At 46.1% G+C, this 27,500-nt stretch overlaps 2 protein-coding genes and 1 pseudogene across 2 annotated transcripts in view; 1 reads left to right on the top strand and 2 right to left on the bottom strand.

Annotated features, from left to right (window-relative positions):
• LOC143667184 (olfactory receptor 4A47-like) overlaps positions 1-27,500 on the bottom strand; it is a 275,202-nt gene that overhangs the window by 176,099 nt on the left and 71,603 nt on the right. The gene's annotated exons all lie outside the window — the stretch shown is intronic.
• LOC143667186 (uncharacterized) lies at positions 755-25,911 on the bottom strand. Its single transcript, XM_077141125.1, has 7 exons — positions 22,459-25,911; positions 21,204-21,310; positions 20,188-20,289; positions 19,941-20,015; positions 8,336-8,446; positions 6,610-6,750; positions 755-2,134 (listed from the first exon to the last, which is right to left on the bottom strand). The coding sequence occupies exons 1-6, from the start codon at positions 22,478-22,480 to the stop codon at positions 6,706-6,708; spliced, it is 462 nt and encodes a 153-aa protein (XP_076997240.1). The 5' UTR covers positions 22,481-25,911; the 3' UTR covers positions 755-2,134; positions 6,610-6,705.
• LOC143667182 (golgin subfamily A member 2 pseudogene) lies at positions 15,976-19,234 on the top strand (annotated as a pseudogene).

The following is a 27,500-nucleotide window of genomic DNA, read 5'->3' as shown; positions in this document are numbered from 1 at the left end:
GTATATGGGAAAAAATACACCTTAACTATAAACTATAGCCTCTAGCTAATACTACAATTATAATATCTCTCATCAATTGTATGAAAAGTATCACACTAATACACAGTGTTAATAATGGGGGGTGTGGGAAGAGTACATGCAAATGCTGTGATTTTACATGATCTTCTGTAAACCTACAACTTCTCTAATTTTAAAAAAATTTTAAGTTACCAGTGGAAATATTTCAAAGACTACTCTAGGAAGCTGTGTCCACCTTTCTGCCTGAGTTTCTGAAGTTGCTGAAGGAGGAAGGAAAGAGCTTGACTGGTACTCCTTCTCTCAGCTCGTTTCTTAAAGGGGAGGATGCCTCAATGTCACAGGTTGGAGGAAATAATCTAGAAAAGAGGCTGGAAGGAAATGACTCTGAAAATGAGAGGAGAACTGAAATCAGAATTGTTAGAGTACTGAAGAACAAGATGCAGTTCATTCTAAGAGTTGCAGAATTGACTGGGGCAAGTGAGGCCAAGCTTTCTAAGTCTTTGTGGCAAGGGCATGGAACCCTCAATGCAGGGAGAAAGAGTTAAGCTAAAAGGAGAAAAAAAATAGGAAGAGATGGTACTACAGGAGCCCAGGCTAAGCACCCCACTGGATGGAACCACACTGTGGGGTTTGAGCTTCTGGGCTCCATTTGGTTTTCTCTGCCATCTTGATAGGTCTTGTTGGCTGCTGTTATGACCCTAAGGAATGTTAAAGTAAAATGAGAGAGAGACTGGGATCAGGGGGTCTGAAGCTTTAGCAGTAAAGACAACAGACAACTTTATTCTTAACTAGTTCCTACTTATATACTGCAGGGTTTACATGACTAAAAGCATGCATACATTTCGTGATAAAATAGAGTGCCTACTTTTCAGTATATTACTCCCTACATACAAGAGATAGCTAACAAGACCTTGGGGCTTAAGAAAAAACAAACATTCTCTCCCTCTCAGACTGTCCTCCAAGTAAGCAGATAACAGTCTCCACAGTTACTGCCGATGCCACTCTGAAGCCAGTCACTCCCAATAAATTCCACAGGTTTTCTATTAACCCTTGGCTCCTACATTTCCCTCTTTATTTTATAAGTTGAGGTGACTGTGCCTGTCTTAGGTTGGCCTTAAGCTCTGAAGGAAGTGTCTTACCTGTCATTGGCCACCAGTCAAGTGCTCTGACTTTGATTCCCGAGGGGAGCCAAGAGTTTTGCAAGAATCATACTGTTAGCGTGGCTTTGCTCAGTGACTGTGCCTATCTTAGGCTGCCCTTAAGCTCTGAAGGAAGGGTCTTACCCATAATTGGCTACCAGTCAAGAGCTATAGTTTATTTGGGGGAGGAGTTCAAAGCCTTTTCAAACAATACATTGAGAGATTGTGTTTGTTTATGATTAGAAGATATGACAGATAGCAAACGGTGCTTCAGGACACTAAAGAGGAAAAGAAATAGTAAGAAAAATAAAATTCCTATACCCAATGTTGTAAAAAAATGAGAAGATTTCCACCAATAAACAGGATTAAGATTTTTTAGCTCTTGGGTAAGTGATTGTATAACATCATCTCCATCAGATATATGTCAATTACTCTGAGATATTTTTAATACCCGCTTTTGTAATTTTAAAATATCAAGACTTAAACTATCTGAATGCCCCCAAAGATGCATTTTTACCTTTTCCCATTCTATTTCAGAATGATTATATCTTAAAGGGGTAATACAAAAATTGCTTTCATTCCAGTCACATTTTAAACTTCCTAAAAAATTTAAATTATACATTTGATCTCCAATATGAACCAATGCTGTTTCTATTATTAATTTGCTCATCAATGTGAGATAGACTATACCACAGTTCACTGGCATTTTTAGGCCACTCTCTAACATAATACTGTGTCTGTATAGTTTGATGCAACAGTTCTAGCAACCACAGCCACTGTGATAATTCCAATGATTCCAATGACAGCTGCAATAATGAGTTCAATTAGTCTCTTAGTACTTTTCAGATTTTCTTTTGCCAAATGGATCAGGACTTGTGTTTCTGGAGAGGATTACCAGGATCTTGACATCTGCACCAGCAGCATGCCTCTTCTTTTCCTTGTTGCTACAATAGTCTCATTTTCCTGCAACATAAATGCTTGGAGACAAGTGAATAGAAAACAATTCTCACAATTAAAACTTTGATTTCTTATATGCATATGACTTTTAACAAATACATATGGAACTCTAGTATATATTTGCATGTAATGTTTATGGCTGCTATTTAAAAGGAAGTTAATAGTTACTAGAATTTTCTATAAAAATTGATCCCAGTCCTAGGAAAATTTTCTATAAATTTCTGATTAATATTATATTCATCATCCCATGGATTTGGCACAAATTGTCCTTTATGTATTAAACTTTGATTTAGCTTGACTGTCCATATAGTCTCAGTTATCTTCGACCCCACAGGGGCCGCATCTCTTACAATTTCATAGGAATCATTAATTATGATAACTGCTCAATCCATATGACATAACTGCCAACCATTCCAACTTTCTTTATCATCTAACAGGCAAGTATTATTTGATTCCATAGTTATGCATATGGGTCTTTCTAAAAATGGAAGAGTTAAATTTGATACCATTTATCTTCTTCTTTAAGTAGTTTTGGAAGTCTTGAATCTACTGGACCTGGGAATCCTAAACTAGTATTCAGATATTTTGGTAAAGTTGGATTGGCCCATGTTAGGGCTAGCAGCAAAGGTGGGTTAGGAATATGAGCCCAATAAGTATAATTATGTCCCTGTCCTTCAGCAATTAAAGTTATATGTCCTATAATGTACATTACCCATTTAGTTACTATTTTCACCCAGGTCAACATGTCTGGGTTTGATTCTCTTCGAGGGAATCCAAATCAAGGTTCCATCACCTGTAATGATAACAGCAAATCCCCTACCCACACCTTTATCATGCCTGGTTTCCATAGATCATCCTTAACATCTTTCCAGTACATCAGCTGCAGCTGCAGTTCTGTTTGAGTCATATCACTTTTCTTTTCCAAATTACTAAAATGTTGTTCTGCAGGAGTCTGTGATGAAATATCATAAATGTTTAAAAAATTTAAAGTAAACATTGCTTTTGCTAATTGATCTTTTGGTGTACTTATTTTCACAACATCATCCTCCTGATCTCCCCCTTTTTGTTTTATGAGCATAGACTTTAGCGTCCTGTTTGTTCACTCAATAATTTATTGCCCAGAGGGATTATGTAGAATTTCTGATATGAATATTATGAAAAGCAGTATAAATTTTATGAAATTGCTTTCCTGTATAAGCAGGATCATTGTCCATTTTAATAGATTGAGGGCATCCCATAACAGCAAAAGCATTAAATAAATGTGATCGAATTTGACAGAAATGTTCTCCAGATTGTGCAGTAGTCCAGATGAAATGAGAACAGGTATCTATGATAACACGTACATATTGCATGTTACCAAAATGTGAAATATGAGTACCATTCATTTGCCATAATTCATTTGCTTTTTTGACCTCAAGGATTAACCCCTGATGTAAATGGGAGTGCATTTAAAGGTTCACTTGTTGGAAAAGTTTTAATAATGTTCTGAGCTTGCTGCTTAGATAAAGATAGAAATTTCTTTTGCAGCCCTTTGCTATTAATAGAGTTAATTTGTGAAATGTGGGATCCTGAAATACCCCTGCAAGAGTATTTGTTTGCTGATTTTGTAATGATAAAGACCTTTAAGATTAGTATGAGCTCTTATATCCATGATAAAAAGAGGAATAATTCCACTTCTGACCATTATTTGTAAAATGTAAAAACGATTGGTACAATTCACCTCTTTCAAACAAAGAAACTGTCTCAATGTGAGTAACTGTTTGGCAGACATACTTAGAATTAGAAACAATATTAAGAGATTGTGGAAAATTTTGCAATATTTGAATTACAGCTGCTAATTCAGTGCACTGGGTTGAGATATAAGGTGTTTTCCAACTTTTCTTTTCCCCTGGGGTGATATATGCAGTCTGCCCATTATTATTACCATTAGTAAAGATGGTAATGGCTCTTTCTAGCAGGGAAGCCCAATCTATTTTAGGCAAAATCCATTCTGTTCTTTTTAGAAGTTGTAAAAGTTCTTTTATTTATTTATTTATTAAAAAAAAATTTAAACGAACAAAAACATTTCTAGCATATCATTATTCTGTTCTCTATATATAATCAGTAATTCATAATATCATCATATAGTTGCATATTCATCATCATGATTAAAAAATTGTAAAAGTTTTGATATTGGCAAATGATTATCCATTTGACCTTTAAAATCACTTAATGCTATTTGCCAAGAGGTATTGAAGATAGACTTTGAACCTCTTCTTATGTGAGGTTAATACACTATTAGGATTAGGATTGTGACCTTTTAATTGATATTTTTGGTGACCTTTGGCTATTAATGAAATGATTTTTTGCAAATATGTATTTAAACGTTTTTCTCGACTGTTTGGTTAGAAAGATCCATTGTAAAACACCATTTTGCCAAAATAGGCCTGTGGGAGATTGCAAGGTAAAGAAAATAATAAAATCAACAGGTTTTTCTAAATCTATTTAAACAAGCGGTCCTTCTTGAATGCGTTGTTCAATCAACTTTAATTCTTGTCCAGTCGCAGTTGTTAACTGCCTTTTGCTTAATAAATCAGAATTACCTTGTAAAATATCAAACAAGTTCTGTAACATATAATTAGGAATCCTTAAAGTGGCAGGTAGCAAAAATGAAAGCAGAGTGTCAATAATGACATGTACCTATAGTAAATGACCAGATTTTGTAAAATGAATTGATTAGATTGATTGAAAATGAATGCAGAAATGAGGATTTTTTATAATTGGTTGTGCATTTTTGCTAATTTTAAATTTGGTGCATGCAGTTTTTATGATATTTTCCCACAATAGTGGGCAAATTCCAATTTGCTTACGTGACTGGGCTCAGTTAGGTCCTCTGGGAACTGGCTAGGGACCAAGAGGTGCTTCCTGGGACCTAAATATCTTTAGTAATGTACACCTCTTGCAGGAGGATAGCCAGTCCTCCCAGCTAGAGTGTACATTTTAATTGTTTCTTACCAAGGTCATGTGATAGCAACATCAGTTGCATGTAATGGCAACATCAAGTAAACAGAACAGACTCTGCAAGTATATTTTTTCCTTGCATTCAGCCCTCAAATTTGATCTGCTCCCAACATAAGTCATGATTATTTTGGGATAAATTTAGTTTATACTTATGTAGTTTATATAAACACTAGATAAAGCATTAAAATATTTTGGCCTAAAGGAATTTAGGTATTTATATGATTTGAATATTATTTAGCCAAAATAGATTCATTTATAGCAGTATTACTTAGATTAATAGATTAAGCCACCTGCTTTGGGGCAAGAAAAGAAATGGTTTCTTGCCAGTATAATGATATCCAGGAGAAAATCAGTATTTTTATACAGATAATGACATGATAAAAGTTAACAAGTTATTTTGATAAAACACAGACTCTGCTTTTTACACTGATTATCTAGAAAATTTTTTAAATATCTTTTCATTAGAACAGGCTAAGAGTCCAAGAAAACACTGTCATTTTAGACTCATTAAATCTTTCTTGATTTTGACTATAATTTCTATTTTTATAACCCCTCATCAATTATTATATTAGTTCAGGCTTTGTCCTACATTTTTCTCATTTTGTAACAGGTATTCATTTTATCTTAAGATAAAACTATTCTATTTTTCCTATTAATAAAAATACATCTTTTATATTTATCATACTTAAGTCATTATTTTAAACAAATATTTTGCCACACATAATTACCATCAAAATTAGATTTGTTAGAATAAGGTTAAATACTTAAAATACTTTAGTTAATACATATTTGAAACATCAATATATAGTTTTTAACAAGAATTTTCAGTTTTAAAGTTCTGATAATATATTTCCTTTTCAAATATGAATAGGAGCTAAACTCATGGCCAGTTTCCAAATCGCTATTTGTTAAGGGTCTAAGCTAACAAAAGGAGATGGGGCTGCCATTCACATTCATTGTCACAAGATTTTATCTGTAGCATTGGTATAAATTTCAGTAGAATAATTATTTAGATTAAACCAAGGTAACTTAACAGAACACTTTGAGTCAGAACTACAATCCTGAATTGCATACCCCTTAGGGGACCAATCTGTCACAATTCCATAGGAACCATTAATGAGTACTGACACTTGTTCTGCATTGTTCCTATTGAGTATTTTCTGACTCAGGTTTAAATGAATTTTTATATGAAGGCAGATCATTAAGAACAAGCTCAGAAATTAGTTTTCTTTTGTTCTGCTAAAGGTATGGTTAAGAAGCAATCTTTTAAATCTATCATAATAATAGAAAACATTATGGCCTTGAGGCTGAAACCAATAACAATGCTTCTGTACTAAAGAAAAGAGCTCTAGTGACTCTGAAGTCTTCATTGAGACCCCTGTAGTTTCTAACAATGTTTTCAACACACAAATATACTCTCCATTCCCACTATGATTTCCCATTACCCTGATGCTACAAGGAAATTAAAATTACTTTAAACTTCAAAAAGACTTACAAAAATGACCTAGGTCTGTTCCTGTGGTGAATCCTCAGCATCTGGAGACACTCAATTTCCTTGGATACTTTAACACGAAAGTGGAGTAGTCCCTTCTTAGAGTCCCTTTGTGGTCACCATCTGTTGGCCACTGTTATGACCCTAAGGAATGTTAAAGTAAAATGAGAGAGAGAGAGACTGGGATCAGGGGGTCTGAAGTTTAGCAGTAAAGACTACAGACAAATTTATTCTTAACTAGTTCCTGCTATATGTTTACATGACTAAAAGTATGCACACATTTTGTGGTAAAATAGAATGCCTACTTTTCAGTATATTACTCCCTACATACAAGAGAGCTAACAAGACCTTGGGGCTTAAGAAAAAACATTTTCTCCCTCTCAGACTGTCCTCCAAGTAAGCAGATAACAGTCTCCACAGTTACTGCCGATGCCACTCTGAAGCCAGTCACTCCCAATAAATTCCATAGGTTTTCTATTAACCCTTGGCTCCTACAGGTCTCTTTCCAGTGTCATGATAGCCCTGGGTTAAGCACAGGTGTGACACATAGTTTTGCTGTTCTGTAGCAGGTAAACTGATGATCTGGTCATTGTAGAGGGTTCAGAGAGAGCAAAGAGAGTCCTGTCAGCCTTCCCCCCACAGCAGGTGGCAATGCCCATCCTACAAGGCAAAGCTGCTACTCCATTACCTTTGTATGCTTGGGTTTTCTAACACTGGCCAGACTTCTACCACTTCTCTTTCCTGAAAATAGAGACCTGATTTCCTGAAGTGGATGAAGTGGTATGAGATCCCTCATTCCTCTGACCCTCTGAGTGAAACCGAGGAGGAAGTAGAAGTGTTCTCAGAAACATATAGAAAAGTGGGAAAGAACTGGTTGTCCTTGATTGTATTTGCTGCAAGAGGGTAAAAAATACACTATATGGTTTGGATGAGTAAGTAACCACTCCTACCTACTCTGTGAGGCCACTCTGCAGCAGACACGTGGCCCTGAAGGGAGAATCCCTGCTGAAGGGCACAGAGTCTCTTTGGAATGTCCGCTACCTGCCAGGGGTGTGGCTCAGCCGGGAGAAAGAGCTGCCACCACTTAGCCACACCAACCCAATAAACAATACCACAAGGAAGAGAGTGTCTATAACACTGATATGCTCAGTGGGATATGAAGGCGTCAGGCCTTGGGATATTTAACTTGTGACTTCAGAAGAGAGAAAAGAAGTGACCACCTCTTTCCAATTTCAAAATATTTCTGGACCTTCAATAAACACAGCAGCTACATAAACTTATAAAATAAAGATCAAAATAGGTAGTTCCTTACAGAAAAGTACATCTAACTGTTTTGGTTCATTTTTAAACAAATGCCAAAATCTTAAAACCTAAAAGCCCAGAAGCTAACTGCTTCTTAAGTATTGTTGCCCATTAGATTTTTTTCAACATCTGAATGGGCATCCATATTGCTAAAAATAGTTATGAACCTCTTAACAGTCCCCAATAAAAACTTGGATTTTCCATTTAATCCCATGCTGAATAGGAATTCAATGAGTAGTTGTAGTTTTACAGAATTCTCTTCCAATAGCATCATTATTCATTCTTTAAAATTCAGTGTTATCTAGCCTAACACATGATTGACACAGGAAAATGTGCTTTATATCTTTGGAGATACACGGTGCTCTATTGGGCCATCTGCTGACAATTATCACCAGGAGGAGAACACAGTGTGCAAAGCTTCTGCCACCTTTGACAGCTCACTTCCTTCTTCAAACTGATCCATGAGAGTCTTCAGGCTTTGTGCAGTCCCCATGATAATTTCGTGAAGCAGGTTACTCTTTTGCCACCGTTGGAACATCTGCAAATTTAGAAATGAAAATACTAGTTGTTATAATAACAAATTTAAAACAATCATAGTTTGTTAAAGAATATTAACAGATGATGCAAGAACACAGATGATTTTGTCAGTTGATAGACTGAAACATCTGTTAACAATCACATTCTGATTTCATTTCTACTTAGAAATTAAAGGTTACAAATCATAACATTTTCATTGATCCCCTATTTCTCTTGTTCTTTTCCCCATTGCTATTCCCAAAAGAGAAAGTACCCATATGCATTTCTTTAAAAATGAAATATAATCTTAAAACTAAGCAATTAGACTATGATGACATGGGTAGGATAACCAGACTATATTTGCATTCTTTAAACTGTATCTCATAATTAGTATGCAGGTACTAAAATCCATTTTATGCAAAGGACTTGGGGAGGGTAATAATAAAGGCAATTAGCATTGTGGCTTATCATCAGCATTACACTAAACTAGATCATTAATGCCAAACACTGTACCTCAGGGAAAGACATGATGTGCATTTATATGTGCTAAATAATCCTAAACTAACCATGCATTCAATTTCCCCAGTACTGCACAAAGCAAAAGGTATCCACAGACTATTTCAATGCTGGTCATTTTACTGCAGGACAAATTTAGTGCTATCATGTTAACATGACACTGTAGTTTTTACCAACGTTTTACCCACTATTTTGGATTTTGACCTTTATCCATGACACATTAGGGGGAAATAAAGATATGTTCTCTGGGAAAAAACACGCAAGGTGAATGAGAAGAAATGATCAGGTGGACTTCTAGTTCATACATCTTCCACCTAAAAAACAGAAAGTTTTGAGCAAGCCAAAACTGGGTACTTTAGCTCATCAGTCATATAACTATATGGAGTACTCTGTGACTGCTCTGTGCTGCATGATCATTTCTGGTTAAGACCCATTATGTACCTTCCAATCACAATCACTGTTTTGCACCACATGTCTTGTTACTACTGAAGTGAGGGGAAAGGGGAATATTGTTCAGAGGTGTCAAAATCTCTCCATCAAATGTCCAAGGCATCAAAATAGCCCAGGTAGAAATCTCACATACAGATAGATGGTGGTTCTAGGAGGCTCTTGGTTGCCAGGAATTTTTTAAAACCAAATACTTGGAGCAGATGAAGATGGACTTTTTGGTCCAACTGGCATTCAGAAACTCATGGATTGAGGCCAGGGGCTGTACAAACAGGACGGCTGCACCTAAGACCCAGGGTGTGGGGAGTCCAAGTTCTTTCCCTGGAAAGAAGATAAATTCCCACAATGTTGCAAAAGAAAAATGCTCTGGAATTTGCTGGGTTGAAGAGGTAGAAGTCTGATGGGTTAGAAGTGTTGTTTAGACATTTTGTGTGAATTTACCTTGACTTGAGACTTTCGGAGTTAAAGAAGAAAATTACAGTTTCCAGGATAGCTCAGAGGTAAAAAGAACTGACTCTTCAAGTCCACGGCCAAGGAGGGCACGACATTTATCAATTCTCACACAAGTGCCAAAAGAAAGCATGGAAAGCAAGCCTGTTTAAGCTATACTTTGTACTAAAAGAATTGCTTTACCTGGAAATTTTTCTTTTCTAATTATCAAAACTGGAGGAAATTGGAAGGACTCAAATTGGCGTTCTGAGTTAGAAATGGTTTTTGACATCTGTGGATGAAATCACCTTTATTACCATAAACAAACATCCATAAGCAGTTTCTCTGATACAGTTCCATAAAAATGTATGTCTGTGTCAGAATGGGCCACATCTCCTATTACATAGTTTTACAATAACTGTGGTGCTGCCTTTCAGAAATTCAATTCATGGCAATAATCAAAAAGTACTGAGAACCCATAAATTAACTTTCTATGTTCCTTTAATATCCAGATTTAAACGAGTCACATGTGACTAACAAAGCCACAAGTCCGCTTATTTGCTTTGTTCATTTGTTTTTCTGAGTTAAAAAAAATTCTCAGCAAATACAATATACTAGGCACTGGAGATGTTAGAAAAATAAAGCTTAGTCCCTGCCCTTAGGAAACTCACAGGCCAGTAAGAGGAAGACATATGGAGAGTCATCTCCATCCCTGGGGATTCTTCTAACAAGGAAGAATAGAGGAGACAGGTCATGACAGAGGTCGTGGTTAGAACAGGCTCTTGATGGATGCATCTGCTTTCTTCTTTTGATTTTTTTTTTGCATGGGCAGGCACTGGGAATTGAACCTAGATCTTTGGCATGGCAGGTGAGAACTCTGCCTGCTGAGCAACTGTGGCCCACCCATGAATTGGCTTTTTGTCAGGAAGTGGAAGAAGGAAAGGACAGAGGTAGCACTGCAGAAATACCAGGCAGGATAGGAGAGGGTCACATTCAGGAAGTAGACGTAACTGCAGGGCAGAGCCCAAGGGACAGTGGCCAGGGAGTTGGGAAAGGGACTTGTATGGTTCAGCAGGCAGAGTAATGACCCTAGAAGATATCCACATCCTAACAGAATAGGGATCATTCATTAGCTGGATCTAAAACAGGGAGCTTGTTCTGCTTTATCTAGTGGGTACAATGAAATCACATAAGGTTCTCACAGTGAGAAACACTTGTACAACCACTGTATGCTTTAAAGATGAAGGAAACCCAGCATCAAGGAATGTGGATGGCTTCTAGAAACTAGACAATGCTAGGAAACAGACTGTCCCCTGGAACCTCCTGAAGGAATGCAGTTCTGCCGCCATCTTGATTTTAGCCCAGAGAGACCCAGTTTGGAACCCTCAACCAAGAAAATAAATACGTATTGTTTGAAGCCAAAAAACATGTGGTAATGTGCTATGGGGAAACTAATCATCATGGTGTCTGATTTCTAAGGACTCCTGAGCAATTTCTAGAGCATTCCTACAAGTATTTGCCAACAATTGTCCTTTTAGTTCTAACCTAGAAATATTTACCTTTGGAAGATAAAAGTTGCATACAGCTTCACTCAAGCTACATTTGAAAACAATAAGAAAATAGGGTCATAGAGTATAAAGTAAATTGCGGTAAAAGTCAGCCAGCAGGGGTTGCATAGGCCACCTATGACAGCACCTGCGAGAAGGGTCAGGGATCACAGTTAAAGTCCTACAGAAGGTGGATGGCAAATAAAATTGGGCGAAGGTTGCCAGGTATGAGACAAGAAGCATAAAGCTGCTTCTATCGCAGCCAAGCATGACAGCTACCTGGAACGGTCTTATCTAATGCCATGCCCAGCCCTGGGAACAAGCAGGTTGTGTGACTATGGGCTGGGCTCAGAAGTCAGGTCCAGTGCATCAGGTCTACATGGTCTCAGACAAGGTAAACAAGATCTCCAGGGACAGTGTATTGGAGATAGGTCGGGGGAAGGGAGCAACGATGAGTCCAGAGGTAGAAAGCAACAGCTTACACAAAAGCAGTGACTGCATTTATCCACGGAAAGCACTAACAGGAAGTGCTGGGTAGTGGGAACTCAGGAAGGAATATGCAAAATCCAAGAGAATCTTCCCGAGGGTCTTGCATTTGGCCTGGCACATGCCCTGAGCATGGACCAAGCTCCAAAAAGAATATGGATCCTTCCCGAACCTTCAGTAGCTCAAGCCTGACCTACAAGCTGCCTAGACAGGCTCTCACCCTGGAGGTGGGAGTCTGGAGGAGGTTCCAGTGGATCCAGAGTGGAAAGATGTGCTGGTCTTAGATGCTATACCATATCTAAGGTATCTAGGTATCAGTAGATCCAAAGCAGAAGTGCTTATTCATACACCAAGTAAAGAAAGGGAACAGTGCATGTATGTCTTCTCCCAGAGCCTCTGAGATAGCAGCAGAGAACTGGGTCCTGCAAGCCCAAACCCCTTAGTTTACCCAGTTTGGAAAATGAGGATCGGCTGTCTGAGCAGGCCCAGCTCTCCTCCAGAACCTATACCATCTCCTATGCCCAACCTCTCCAAGGCCAGATTATCCATGGCCACAGTTCACCTGTCTTTATATATCCTTCTAGAGTCACTCACGATGAGAACACAAACCATGTGAGAAGGAAATTTCTGTACCTCCTTTAATTCAGCCAAGTAATTCAGGGTTTGTTCCGAATGAAGGTCATCAAAATGAAATCGGACTTCCAGAGAAGATGGAGGCTTAGTAAGACACGCGGGTCTTAGTTCCTCCTCCAGAACAGCAACTAGAGAAGTAGAAATGATTCAGAACAGCTCCCAGAGCCACGACAGAGACCAATAAGACAGCATACCCCGTTCTGGAATGGCTGACTGGCTCTGAGAACCCGCTCCAGTGAGATCGCAGAGGGGCGTGGGCTTCCCCGGTCCGGGGTGGCAGGCGGCAGGAGTCCCTTCCTCCGTCCTTCCCGGGCCGGTTGGGAGAATTGGACAGGTGGTCCCCTCAAGCCACGGTGGCTGGCGGCCCCCACACGCGCAGCCCCCCGGACCAGCTGGGAGAATTGGATCGGAGATCCCCAAGCCGCGGAGAACGGTGACTGGGATCCCTTCCAAACTCGTGGCTTCCCGGTCCGGCTGGGAATGGTGGATAGACACTTCCCCAAGCCGTGGCGGCTGGAGCCCCAGCGGCACGCTTGGCGCCCTGGGGCAGCTGGGAAATTTGGACAGGCGTTCCCCCAAGCTGCGGAGGCCGGCGACCCTCCCCGTGCACGGATCCGCAGGCCAGCTGGGAGATTCAAATTGGAACTCCTCTAAGCCGCTTCAGTTGGCAACCCTCCACCCCACACAGAGAGAGTTTTCCAAAGTTAAAGGACACACAGCATCTTTTACTGGTGGGACCCACAGACAGAAGAGAGACACGAACGCCAACTACTGGGCAGGATAAGAAAAACAGAGCCCAGAGATTTCACAGAAAAATCTTTCAACCTCTGGTGTGTTTCATGCAGGGAAATCTGATTAAATGCCCAGACGCCAGCAGAAGATAACGGATCACACTCAGAAAATTGAAAATATGGCCCAGTCAAAGGAACAAACCGATAGTTCAAATGAGATACAGGAGTTGAGACAACCAATGCTGAATATACAAACAGAAATGGAAAACCTCTTCAAAAACCAAATCGATAAATTGAGGGAGGACATGAAGAAGACATGGGCTGAACAAAAAGAAGAAATACAAAAACTGAAAAAACAAATCACAGAACTTATGGGGGTGAAGGACAAAGTAGAAAAGCTGGAAAAAACAATGGATACCTACAATGGTAGATTTAAAGAGACAGAAGCTAGAATTAGTGAATTGGAGGATGGAACATCTGAATTCCAAAAAGAAACAGAAATTATAGGAAAAACAATGGAAAAATTTGAACAGGGGATCAGGGAACTGAATGACAATATGAAGCGCACAAATTACGTGTTGTGGGTGTCCCAGAAGGAGAAGAGAAGGGAAAAGGAGGAGAAAAACTAATGGAAGAAATTATCACTGAAAATTTCCCAACTCTTATGAAAGACCTAAAATTACAGATCCAAGAAGTGCAGCATACCCCAAAGAGAATAGACCCAAACAGGCGTTCTCCAAGACACTTACTAGCTAGAATGTCAGAGGTCAAAGAGAAAGAGAGGATCTTGAAAGAAGCAAGAGAAAAACAATCCATCACATACAAGGGAAACCCAATAAGACTATGTGTAGATTTCTCAGCAGAAACCATGGAAGCTAGAAGACAGTGGGATGATATATTTAAATTACTAAAAGAGAAAAACTGCCAACCAAGACTTCTATATCCAGCAAAACTGTCCTTCAAAAATGAGGGAGAAATTAAAACATTTTCAGACAAAAAGTCACTGAGAGAATTTGTGACCAAGAGACCAGCTCTGCAAGAAATACTAAAGGGAATACTAGAGTCAGATACAAAAAGACAGAAGAGAGAGGCATGGAGAAGAGTGTAGAAAGAAGGAAAGTCAGATAGGATATATATAATACAAAAGGCAAAATGGTAGAGCAAAATATTATCCAAACAGTAATAACACTAAATGTTAATGGACTGAATTCCCCAATGAAAAGACATAGACTGGCAGAATGGATGGAAAAACAGGATCCTTCTATATGCTGTCTACAGGAAACACATCTTAGACCCAAAGATAAACATAGGTTGAAAGTGAAAGGTTGGGAAAAGATATTTCATGCAAATAACAACCAGAAAAGAGCAGGAGTGGCTATACTAATATCCAACAAATTAGACTTCAAATGTAAAACAGTTAAAAGAGACAAAGAAGGAAACTACCTACTAATAAAAGGAACAATTAAACAAGAAGACATAACAATCATAAATATTTACGCACCGAACCAGAATGCCCAAAAATACGTGAGGAATACACTGCAAACACTGAAAAGGGAAACAGACTCATATACCATAACAGTTGGAGACTACAATTCACCACTTCATCAATGGACAGAACATCTAGACAGAGGATCAATAAAGAAATAGAGAATCTGAATATTACTATAAATGAGCTAGACTTAACAGACATTTATAGGACATTACATCCCACAACAGCAGGATACATCTTCTTCAAAAGTGCTCATGGATCATTCTCAAAGATAGATCATATGCTGGGTCAAAAAGCAAGTCTTAACAAATTTAAAAAGATTGAAATCATACGCAACACTTTCTCGGATCATAAAGGAATGAAGTTGGAAATCAATAATAGGCGGAGTGCCAGAAAATTCACAAATACGTGGAGGCTCAACAACATACTCTTAAACAACGAGTGGGTCAAAGAAGAAATTGCAAGAGAAATTAGTAAATACCTCGAGGTGAATGAAAACGAAAACACAACATATCAAAACCTACGGGACGCAGCAAAGGCACTGCTAAGAGGGAAATTTATTGCCCTAAATAGCCTATATCAGAAAAGAAGAAAGGGCAAAAATTCAGGAACTAACTGTTCACCTGGAAGAACTGGAGAGAGAACAGCAAACTAACCCCAAAGCAAGCAAAAGGAAAGAAATAACAAAGATTAGAGCAGAAATAAATGAAATTGAAAGGATGAAAACAATAGAGAAAATCAATAAGATCAGAAGTTGGTTCTATGAGAAAATCAATAAGATTGATGGGCCCTTAGCAAGATCGACAAAAAGAAGAAGGGAGAGGATGCAAATAAATAAGATCAGAAATGGAACAGGAGACATAACCACTGACCTCACAGAAATAAAGGAGATAATAACAGGACACTATGAACAACTTTACGCTAATAAATACAACAATTTAGATTTAGTGGAGGAGGGTCCAGGGTGAAATGTGGAGATGGGCTTCAGGGCTATGGAGTAACTGAAACCCTGCATGGGAAATAAAGAGCTGCCAGGATGGGAGCTGAGTGCGCACCCAGAAGGGGGACCACCCGGGAGTGGGAGGAGGGAGAGGTTGTACCATAACCCCATTGTGGGAGGAGACAGGTACTGGCCCCACCCCTCAGAGGTGGCAGTTACAGCAGCCATGCCCCTCCCCCCAGAGTGGGTGGCAGGCAGCCTTCATTGTGAGCTCACCCTCCAGGCCCCACCCACAATCACCTGGCACCACCCCCTTTCCCTGTCAATCTTCTCATCGCCCAATAGGCTGGGAGGCTGAGGCCACACCCACATTCCATGTTGCCTAGCACCTCCCTGGTCCCTTCCCTGGCTCAGTCCCACATCAGTACAGTAGCTACTGGATGCAAGTCTGCAGTGGTTGCTGGATTACATGATGTCGCGCCATCGACCCTTTCCCCTGTCCCAGATGTCGGAAGAAGCCGGACGGCAGAAATTGGCCGCGCTCAGAAAAAAGTTTTGCCCAATCCCCCTTCCCGAGATGTCAGAAGAAACCCAACAGCAGAAACTGGCCTCAGCCAGAAAAATGTTATGTGAATTTCAGCTGAAAAACAACCTTCCCATTCCACCAAGAGTGAAGAAGAAAGAGAACATACAAAAGGGCCCTGAAACATCAATGTCGGGTGGCCACTCGCCTGGGAACGTGCCCAAAGACCGCGCCACTCCTCCTTCACCGGCCGATGACACCACCCCTCCTGGCAGTGTCAATCTTGCCTGTGCTAGTTCCCCTTGTACTAGAGGCATGGCATCACCTAACAACTCTGATGCCAAAAATGGTCCTCTTGCCTTGGAGGAAAACAAGACTATGTCATCTACTGAGACCCTGCAACAGATTTCACGACCTTTTTTTCATGGGTTCCTGCCTGAGTCCTCACCCAGCATCAACAGGAAGGACCAGACATCCTCAAATGACATGAAGACTCTAGAGAGCCGATACCAAGAGTCATCACTAGCCCTGGATTCCAGCAGTCCTACACATGATCAACTCACAAAGAAGATACAAGAGTTGAATCAAGAAAAACAAGATGCTTTTAAGCAATTGGAGGAAGTCATACAAGAGTTTGAACAAAACTTCATCAACCAGCAAGGAGCTCTCAGACAACGGCTGCAAGAACAGCATCAGACAATTGGCATTCTAGTGTCTGAGAAGGAACAGTTATACATAGCCCTTATGCACACTCATCAGGCTCTCATGCAGAAAGAAGGCGAGGCAGAGGATCTTGTAAGTCACTTGCAGTCTGAAAGGCAACGTGTAAGTGAGCTGGAGCACACCCTGTCCGCTGTCTCCACTCAGCAGAAGCAGGTGGACAAGGCCAACCAAGAGCTAACCAAAGAACATGACAACCTGAAAGTAGAGTTCTGTAAACAAAGCAAAAGCTATGAGGCCCTGAAGCAACATAACTCAGAACTGGAAGAGAAACTTCGGGTCTTGCTCATGGAGAAGTCAGCCATGCAGCGAGGGATGGAGGAGCTGCACAGGAAGCTGGAGATGAGAGAACCTGCAAAACCATCACTGCTGCAGCCTGGAGATCTTAATGGCAACCAGCAGTTACAGCAGGCCCTGGAGGAGTGGGAAGAGCTGCAGCTACATGGGGGGCAGCTGACAGAAACTCTCAAAAATACACAACAAGACAAAGACACAATTGCCGAGGCCCTGAGAAAAGAGCGTGCCATTTGTCAGGAGCAGGTTCAGCAGTTTCGAGAACAGGTGAGAACACCAAGAGAGGAAAAGCTACAGAAATTGGAGGACAATTTAGTTCAACTGAACGAGACAGCTGCACCCCCATCCCAGAAGCCCCCAGCCGGGCCCTCCGAGATGGGGCAACGGCTGCAAGCAGAGGCTAGCCAGCTGCGGAAGAAGCTAGAGCACCTAGCAGGGCAGCTGCAAGCCCAGATGAAGGACAATGAGGACCTAAGTCATCTGAGTCAGGAGCAGGAGGTGAGGCTGCTGCAGTTGGAGCAGGAAGCTGAGCTCTGTGAAGAGCTGGCGGCAGAGCAGAAACACATTCTGGAGAACATGGAGAACAACTGTGGCACCATCACCCACGCTCTGTCCCAAAACTGCAAACTCACAGGGCAGTTAGATGAATTACAGAATGACTTTATCAGGCTGGGCAACAAAAATATGGAGGTAACCAACGCCCTGCATTCAGTTAAGACAGAGCTGGCCAAGAAGCTGGGAAAGCTGCAGGAAAACCTGGAGGGACTCAAAGAGACAACAGAATTAAAGAGCATAGAGGCTCGGGGTTTGCAAGAGCAGCGTGACCAGTACCAGAGCCACCTGCAGCAGTATATACTTGCTGTCAGCAGCTCGTGGCTGTCTATCAGCAGCTAGTCACCGGGAAGGAGATGCTGCAAAAGCATTTAGGGATGCAGACCCAGCTAGTGGAAAAGCTGCCACACGAGGATGTTCAGAGGGAGGCTATGGCTGAAATGATGTGCCAGGAATTCCAGGGGACTCAGGAGTGCCTGGAAGCTGCCAACCAACAGAATCAACAATTGCAGGCCCAGTTGGGCCTTATGAGCTTGCCTGGGGAAGGAAATGCTACAGAGAGTGAGCAAGGAGATGAAGAGGATCAGCACCCAGACCTGAGCATCCCTGAAGACCTAGACAGTCGAGAGGCCATGGTGGCATTTTGCAAATCAGCCATAGCTAGTGATGAAGAGCGGGCATGCCTACGGAGGCAGCTGAAGGAGCAGAAGCTACGCTGCCAGCACCTGGCTCACCAGGTGACCTCATCTCAGCATGAACCAGAGGTGCCCCCTACCACCGGGACCGGTGGGGAAAGTGTATCAGGGGACATTAATCAGGCTCTGCAAGGGGATATGAAGAAGCTGCACCAATGCTTTGCAGAAATTACACAACAGAAACTAGAATTGATGGACCGGATGGAAGAACTGGAGCATCGCTGCCTCCAGCTATCTGGAGAGATAGATACAACTGTTGAGCGCATCGCCCTCTATCAAAATCAGAGGGCAGTAATGAAGGAGAATCACCGTATAAAAGAGCCGAACATTAACCACTCAGCAAATGAGAAAGAAGATATTAAGGTGAAACTGCTCGAGATGCAGGAGATCAACAAAATACATGTTAGTGAATGCAAAGAATGGCATGGCAACTTTATGGCAGCTACCAAGAGCCCTGCTGATCAGGCAACAACAGCATCCCCAAGTCACCAGGAGCCTGCAGGTGACAACAGCCAGGTCCTTCACAAGGGGAACCTGGCAAATGACGTGGGATCTGCAAAGGGGGAGGCCCTCCAAGGCCAAACTGTTTCAGAGACTCCCACTGCGCAGCAGAAAATACAACTGCTACGTGAGACTCAATACCCTCAAGATCACCATGGCCTGGGCAATAATCCCTGCTTCCCCTTCTTCTACCGGGCTGAGGAGTATGAAGAAGCAAAGGTTCGGGTTATCTAAGGCTGTCTCTCTGGCTGGCAAAACACCGGGTAGTGGGGCTGGGGGCAAAGCCTCCACTTTTTCCCAAACAATCCCTCCCCCCCCTTTCCTGCCCCCCTTTCCTACCAAGTCATACTGAATAAAAACTAAACTTTTAAAGGCGTGCAGACCTCCTCTGATACTTGTCTCTGCACGTCCGCACAGCCCCTCTAAGGGTACCCGAGGCTCTACACTGCAGCCATGTGCAGCCCAGGCTGCCCACAGGGTCTTCACCAAGGGACTTAACCTGCAAACATGCACCTGCGTGTGCTCAGATCACCCAGGCACAACCGTGCTCACATGCACGCACACACACACACACTAAGCCCACTGCACAGGATGTGAGGCGTCTGTGTATATGTAGTCCCCACATGCGTGCATGGCTTCCCTACTCCAGATGAAGCCCAGGGCCTGTTGGTTGCCCTGAGGCTCGGGAGTTTGTGCACCCCAAGAACCCAGCCCTGGCACATGCCCCACGTGAGTGGGTCTCATTATCAAGCATCTAGTCACAAGCAGCAGGGATACATCCCACCAGCCTTTCATGGCTGAGCCCACGGCCTCACAAGGCAAATGCACAGAAGTAAGGCAAATCCACAGAAGTCACGTGTATATGTCCCCCAGGCAGGCGAGACCTCCAGATGAGGTTTCAACACCCACCCTGGGGCAGGGGAAGGGACACGCAGGGGCAGTCCCACATGCAGGGGCAGGGAAGGGCCCAGGGCCCAGAGCTGTCAGCAGGGACTCCCAGGCAATAGGCTCACCATTGTGTTGTTCTTGCTTCTGAAAACTTCCTGGTTGATGAAGTCAAAGAGCTTCTTTTCTAACTGGAGCATAACCTGCAAAATCAGAGTTTTGAATCCACACGTGCAGATCGTGGGGCCAATGTACTCACCGGGACACGGCCCTTCTGAACTCCTCCCCCACCTCGGTCACATGGCCCTCTGGGCTCAGGGGGTCCTCATCAGGGCCCTGGCCCCAGCCCGTAAGCACCCTTGCGGGGACACACACACGCACCCTGCAGTCATTGTGGCTCTTGCGGAAGATTAACTTCGCATCTTCGGTGGTGTCCGCAGCCCAGACGGTGTGCATGGTGTCTTTTGTGCAGAGTGTCTGTGGGGAGACAGAGGCTCAGACCGAGTGCTCAGCCTCGGCCTGGGCAGCAGCATCTGTGGGGGAGGTCACGCCGGCACCCCTCAGGAAGGTGCTGGAAAGCACTTGGGGCCATCCTTGCTGTGATCTTAAAGAAGCACCATGCAAAACGGGGTACACACTATGGCTGCTCCCAGGTAAAAGCCACCATGTGTCACCATGCTCAGAACCCCAGCTCTGTCTGGAAAAAGGCCTGGTAGGAACGTGCCAAGGGAGCCTGTGGCCCCCGAAGAAGACAAGACGGCTCCCAGGAGCTTCCCACTCTTAACATTGGCAGTACTCCACAAGAGGTCTCGTTTAAAAACTGGCAGGCTATTATGACCAAAGCAGAGGTGAGGGGTTAGGGTGAAGGGCCCACCCCGCCCTGGGTTCACGGGCAGTGCAGGGCCATGGAACCAGCCTTGTCGGGAGAGTCAAAGAAGGCCAAGGTGGGCATAAACGACCCGCCGGGCCTGCAGGTAGGGACGCTGGGCACATCAAGAGAAGGCTGCTGCGCTTGGCATGTGGCCCGCATTTGCCTGGCAGGGTCGGCTAAGGGGAGCGGTTGAGTGACTGCCGGCCCACAACGGGGTCCGACCATCCAAGCCACGTCATCACTGCTAAGGCCAGCTGGGAATGTTCCAGCTAAACAGACAGCGCAGGGCCTTCGGGCCAAACTGCATGCAGCAACTGGCTGTTGTCAATGCAGGATGCTTGGAAATTCCTTGTTTTCAGTAAATGGGGTATTCACTCAGAGGCAGTGACCAACTGACACCTCCAGGGAGGGGTGGCCCCACAGTACTAATCCTGCCATGGGGGGAGCCGAGGGGTGAGTTCCATAAGCCTGGAGAAGCCATGAAAACACATAGGTAGGAAAAGAAGTGCAAGGCTCATACCTGAAAGCAACGGATGTTGTCAAGAAGTTGAAGGTCTACATGAACGGGAGGCATCCATGCTGCCCATAATGAGAAGGGACGAGGATGCCGGAAACCGGGTACCACGTCTGGAGGAATCAAAGCGTGTCACCCTGCTCCGGCACAGAAATGCAGACTGGATGGGGACCCACGGGGACTGCAGGCAATAGGCCCTTCCAGAGGCAGGAGGCAGACGGCTGTCCCTGGGGGTGATGGGACAGCTGATAATAGGCTGGGTTTGTGCATAAATTATACTTCATTAAAGTGGCTTTTTTAAAAATACAAGAAATCATTTTTATTTAAAAAGAAAAAAAATGTGCCACAGAATATGGGCCTTTAGGTTATCCACTGATTTTGGCTTTAAAATATTCTCCCTGAAAGAGCCCAGGAGTGCAGGACCAGGCACCGGGGAATGTGCGAGGGAAGTACGGGAATGGGAGGGGGGCAGCATGGGGACACGAGCAGTGTGGGGACAACGGAAGGGTCACAGTGTGGGGACATGGGAAGGGTCAGAGCGTGGGGATAAGAGAAGGGGCCTCTGTTTCCTGGTGCCATGCTGCCCAGGGCCCTGACATTCAGAGCACAGAGGAGCTCATCGGGTCAAGCACTCCAAAGTGCTGTTGCACCCACAGTGAGCTGTCAGCCTGCCACCTCGCGGGGTCCCGCGCCCAACACGCGCTTCAGGAGACCCACATTCTGTGTCCCCAAGGCGTCCACGGGCAGCTGCTTCTGCACTGCTTTACTTGGCCCTCTGGACTCCTATAGGTGGCCAAAGGCTCAACACAGGGCTGACCACAGGGCTGACCGCAGGGCCCAGGAGGGAGGCCCCGTGCCCCCCGGCGCCCCCATTCACGCAGGCTTAATGGAGGGTCAAGCCCCTCCTGCAGTGCCTCTTGGCCCGCCGGCACCAGGGTCACCCACCTGAGGCCTCTGCCTGCCCGCCGGCCTCCTCACGGAGGCATCACTCTCCTGTGAAGGGAGAGAAACCCCCACGCACTACTGATAAGAAGCCCTACAGGGTTCCTTCCTCCTCAGTGGGCCGAGGGGCGCTGGATGGTACCTTGGTTCTCCCGACACCCAAGCCCACCCACAAGCACCCGCCGGGTTCGCGTTCCTCGGGGGAGGACATGGCCCCCGTGGGTGGGCCCCCGCCTCCCAGCCCCGGCGGCACACCGGGCACTCCTCAGGAGGTTTGGGCTTATCCCCCGTCGTCCCGTGCCCCAGTGTTATCACATACCTGGGGACCTGAGACAATGCATCCTTTATTCAGGTGGTTTAGTCCCCCCCACAGGCCCGCTAGGTGAGGCGCGGGCTTTGCGATCGGCGTTTTGATCCCAGTTCTGCAGCTGGAGCATTTTTTTGGTCTCCCAGTTGCCCTGTTGGCCGGGCAGACACCATCCCAGCATACAAACCCACTCGGGCTGCTGGTCCCCACAGCACCCGGGCACAAGCAGGCCTGTCCTCACTGAGACAGGAGACACCATGCACACAACTCTCCACCCCTGTGGAGAATCCGGGCACAGCCCCTGGGCAGCTCCTGAGAGTGGGTGAAGCACCAGGCACCATGCTCAGAGGCCACCGAGCCCGCCACAGACGTGGCTGCGCTTGGGCCTGCTCCAGCCCGGGTGCAGTAGGGCCCACTGGCTCCATCTTCCCAAAGTGCCCCGCAGTGTGCTGAGGACAGAGCACCCGGCTTCCAGGCATCTCCAGGAGCATCTTTCCCTGCCAAGGCAGCTCTGAAACAGAAGTGGCCCTTGTAAGAAACGTGGTGGCACCTCTTCAGCTTGTTGGAAAGAAATCGGCCCTCTGCCTCTCATGCCCATCTCCTGAGCTGGCCAGTTCTACGTGGTTCCAAAATGGGGCTTTTACTTGTCAAGGAACCCCAGAGGGCACCCACAGAACCTCTGGAGACTCTCCTTCCTGCATCGCAGACCCCAATATTTTGCCACCTGAGTAGTGGGGATGGAAGGGGCCGCCGAGTAACCGTGCACAGGTCACCATCCCTGGGTCCTGGACAACACACTGGGCACGCACCTGCATCACCCGGAAGGAGGCCCTACCCTGCCTTCCTCCACTCACCCGGACTGGCCCTGTCCATTTTAACCTCCACCATATCTCCCAGGATGGCTAGCGGGCACAAGGGGCAGTGGGGACACCCCACATGACCAGACCCATGAGAAGGCGTCAGGCGGCTGCTCTCCATTTGGGCATGGAGTTTTGAGTGATCTATCTCGAGGCCACTTTTGACTGTTTTAGGCCTAAACGAGGACACAGGGGCACTCGTGGCAGACCCTGAGTGTGAAGGACAAGGAGGTTGCATGAGTCCAGGATGGGGACACCGACTGGTGAGCACACCTGCTTCGTTGGACAAAAAGACGTTCCAACCAGAGAGCAAGGCATGAGAAGTGAGTGAGACATTCAGGCCCCAGGCCTGTGCCCTCTGACATCCTTCCCGCTGTGCTGCCATTCCTCACTGAGTCGGAGGGCAGGCATGCCACCCAACGTGTACCTGGCCAAGGGGCAGGACCCTCGGCAGTCGGGGGCACAAGGATGGTGGGTGGGCTTGCCGCAGCCGCCACTCACACGGGCTATAGTTTGCATCTCTGGCTGTGCAAACTCATATGGCAGGGGTGGCATTTGCTGCAGAGTCCTTCGCAGGGAAGTGGAGTCCTTCTACCTCCTAGGACCATTTCTCCATAGCTTCAAGAAAGAGCACCCATGATGCTTGCCTTCTGGGACTGTCAGCCAGTCAACCAAGGGCCTAAGTGAGCTTCTCCTCCCTGCTCGGGGGTGGGGAAGTCTGGGGCTCAGACACAAGCTCTTTGGGGAACGTGTGTCCTGTGTTAGATGCACATCGAGGGAAAGGCACATAGACAGACTGTTTACTTCTAAGAGTGACACAACCAGGAAGGCAGCCTGCAACCATGGGAAGGGCTCACGCATCTGTAAAGTTTTCTCCTTTCAGCTGCTAAAGGTCTATGTGGTAAATGAAATCTCTGATGTGCTCTCCACTTAAAACACACCCTCTCGGTCCACAGCCACCAAGCAGCTTTAAAAGCTGTGTGCCCACTCACCTCTGGCAGCACCTCCTCGGCCCAGGAGCCCCGGAGGCACCCAGGGAGGCCCTCACTGTGGGCAGGGCATTGGAGCCCCGGGATAGCCACACCCCAGCCGAGCAGCTGCCAGCCCTGCCCTCCTGGAGCTGGCTGAACAGAGACTCCCGGAGCATGGTAAAGGGCACCCCGGTGGGGTCTGCAGGGGCTGGGCGGGGCAGGGAGGGGCCCGGTGTTGTGGGGCAGGGGCTGTGGATGGCTGTGCCTAAACCCAGAATGTTGCAGCGTATTGCGGGGCCATGGGCAGGGTGGAGCCGATGCCACGTATGCGATGTTAAGGCCAACCCAGGCTTGTCTGGGGTCATGAACCAGGAGGGATCAGGAGGGCCAGTGGGGAGGTGAGGGGCCAGTCACGGACGCCACAGGACAGGGCCACTCAGCAGCAACTAGAGCATCTCATGACCCGCCCACAGGATGCCAGAGTCCCCGGGTCCAGGGGTACTGCTTGCCTGTGGCACCCAAGCAGCAGGCCTAGTCCCGGCCCTGCCTCTGCACACCTGTCTCCAGGAGCAGCACCAACGAGGAAGTATATACCCTGGCTGTGGGGACCAGGGCCCAAGCACCCCGAGACCTCAGCTTGGCCCCCCAGATGCCTTGTCAATTCTGGGGCAAACAGGGCCCCTCAAAGGGGAAGAGGAGCTCATGCAGATTTTTGGGTGAGCAGGTCAGAACAGTCACCCAATGGCTGAGGCTTCTGATAGGCAGAGAGCTTCCCAGACAAGGAAACCTGGGGCTGAGGGCGGCTTTATCTCCTCAAGAGCAGAGTCTTTCACCACTCACCTCCCTCCAATTTGGGGAGCAAAAGTGCAAGTTTTAATAGCTAAAAGAACTCAAAATGAAAGACAAAACCCGTGTGGCCTCCACACGCACACACCCTCTGAACACTTGTCAAGGGGTACACGTCAGTGCCTTCTTATGGGACTGCCAAGAGAAGTGACTCCTTTTTTTCAAATTGAGACATTTTCAAAGCAAGTGACCCCGTTCAGCCAATGTCTCCCTCAACACAGGTTCTCCTGATCAAGGGCAGGTTGCGGCCCAGCGGGCAGAGCCCAGAGTCAGCAGGTCCCGCGGGGCCTCGGGGTGCAGGATGCACGTTCCCTGCGAGGCGCCCCTCCCCACAGAGTGCATGGACACAGTGCCAAGGAGTAGAGGGCTGCGCCCACTGGCTCTCATAAGCTGAAAGCCAAAGAATCTTTAAATGAAGAAATACAAGTAGTACCAGGTCTTGGGTTCAGGAGGAGCCCCCAGAGCCACGACCGTTCTCAGTCAGCGCCAATGCACGGAGCCCCCGAGTCAACCATGTGGCTGGGACAGCTGCCTGGGCTCCGGCTCACAATTCAGTAGCATCTATTTTAGGTCATCTACATACTAGGAAATGTAAGGCTGGCAGCTCTGACATGAGGTCAGTGGCCGTGGCTCAGCCTGGACATTCCCAGAACTCAAGTGCAGCCAGAGCCCACGGCCCAGCCCTTGGGGGAAGGTGGCTGTGCACGCTCCACGCCCAGACCTGGGAGGGGCCCGGTGCATAGAGCTCGCAGGCAGAGCTGTCACCTCTGTGACCGCAACAGACATGACATGAAATAACAACCAAGTCTAAACATGCAAAACTTTCCTTCTCAGGCTGACAAAGAGGAATATGAGCTGTTGTAAAGAAACGGCTTGGTTCTTAAGCAAACTCTCTACCTACGACTTGGTGCATCAGACTGGCAAACTGAAGCTACAAGTGAAGGTGGCCAAAGCATGGGCAGGGCGTCCAGTGGTGCAGGACCAGTCCCGGCTGCAGCATGAGACTCACTGCCATGTGCAGACCTGACCCCAGGGATGCAGGGCTGGTGGGTGGCCTGCAGGTGCTGTGGAAGAGGTATTAGCTGAAACGGCTGTTACTGTCCTGGATTTGTTCTATTGTGCTGGCCTCACAGGTTGTGCTGCCCAGAACGGCCTCCAAGAACTAAGAAGCATGCCCCAGGACCGCCGAAGCCCGCTGATCCATCAGACAATGCAGCAGTGCGCTACGATGCTGCCACCGTGGAACATGAAGATCCCGAACTGCCCCACGGACCTCCAGCCCTCGGACTTGATCTGATTTGGGGAGGACAGGCCCCGAGAGGCCACTATTACTGGTAACCACCATCCACAGACGTCACTGCAGACACGTCCATGCAGCAGACCAGAAGGCACCCACGGCAGGACCTATCCCGGCGATTTCAAAGAGGTGCAGTGTGGTGGGTCAGTGGGACAGCTCCTGGTGGACATCGCCCCAGTGGTCATACTCTCCATGAGATGTGCATGGCAGTGGTGGGCCCCTGGAGCCATGACCCATGAGCTCCCACAGTTGTGGGATACGACCTAGACACCTGAGGAGATAGCAGCAGAGATGGTAGAGCCAAGAACGGCCAGCATAGTCCAGGCCTGCCATCTGCCATGCAGTTTTGGATGGAGCCAGCATGGTGGCATGGAATGGCCAGGGTCCCTGGGCTCCCGTGGCCCGGACTTCAGTGTCCTTCTCCATCAAACATAAGTGCATACTCAGGCACTGCATTGGGCAAGTTCACTCTCATACTTCAGGCCGCCCCCAGCTGGAGCAAGACGGGGGACCCGGGAGATGGGGTTGCGGCACCAGCCAGAAGGTCAGGTTGGAGGTCGGTTTTCACAGGTCAGCTCGGGTCGCGCCCCAGCAATGTGGGTCCTCACACCTCTGCAAAGCCGAGACCCCTGTTGGCACCCAGTTGGTGAGATGAACGTCTGGCACGGCCAGTGACTCCAGACCCCATGTCCAGCAAACCCTCTGCAGCACCAACTCAAGGGAAGGTGCCTCGCTGGGGGTGAGGGCAGAGGCCCCACGGGGACTTCCCGAAGGGACACGGTGAGCCTGGCCCCGGCTGCACATGCACGCACCAAAGAAGAGAGTGGGCCAAGACCTTTGGCCAACCAGGATCATTTCAAAAAAAGCAAAACCACTGCGAGGATTTATGTGGGTTTCAGGGCAGGGAGGACGGACAGATTAAGGAAATAAGGGTCACGAACAGACTCTAACCCAAAGAACCAGGAGATGGGACGGGGACCTTTCTGGGTTTCCACTGGAAATCACCCCAGGCTTGCAGGAGGGAGGCTGGAATGACCTGTGCTCAGTCTAGCCACCCACCTGCTGCTCCTCTCCTGGACTCTG

Source organism: Tamandua tetradactyla, chromosome 23, assembly GCF_023851605.1.
Source record: "Tamandua tetradactyla isolate mTamTet1 chromosome 23, mTamTet1.pri, whole genome shotgun sequence".
NCBI classification, from domain to species: domain Eukaryota; kingdom Metazoa; phylum Chordata; class Mammalia; order Pilosa; family Myrmecophagidae; genus Tamandua; species Tamandua tetradactyla.
This window is presented reverse-complemented; position numbering and strand designations above follow the sequence as displayed.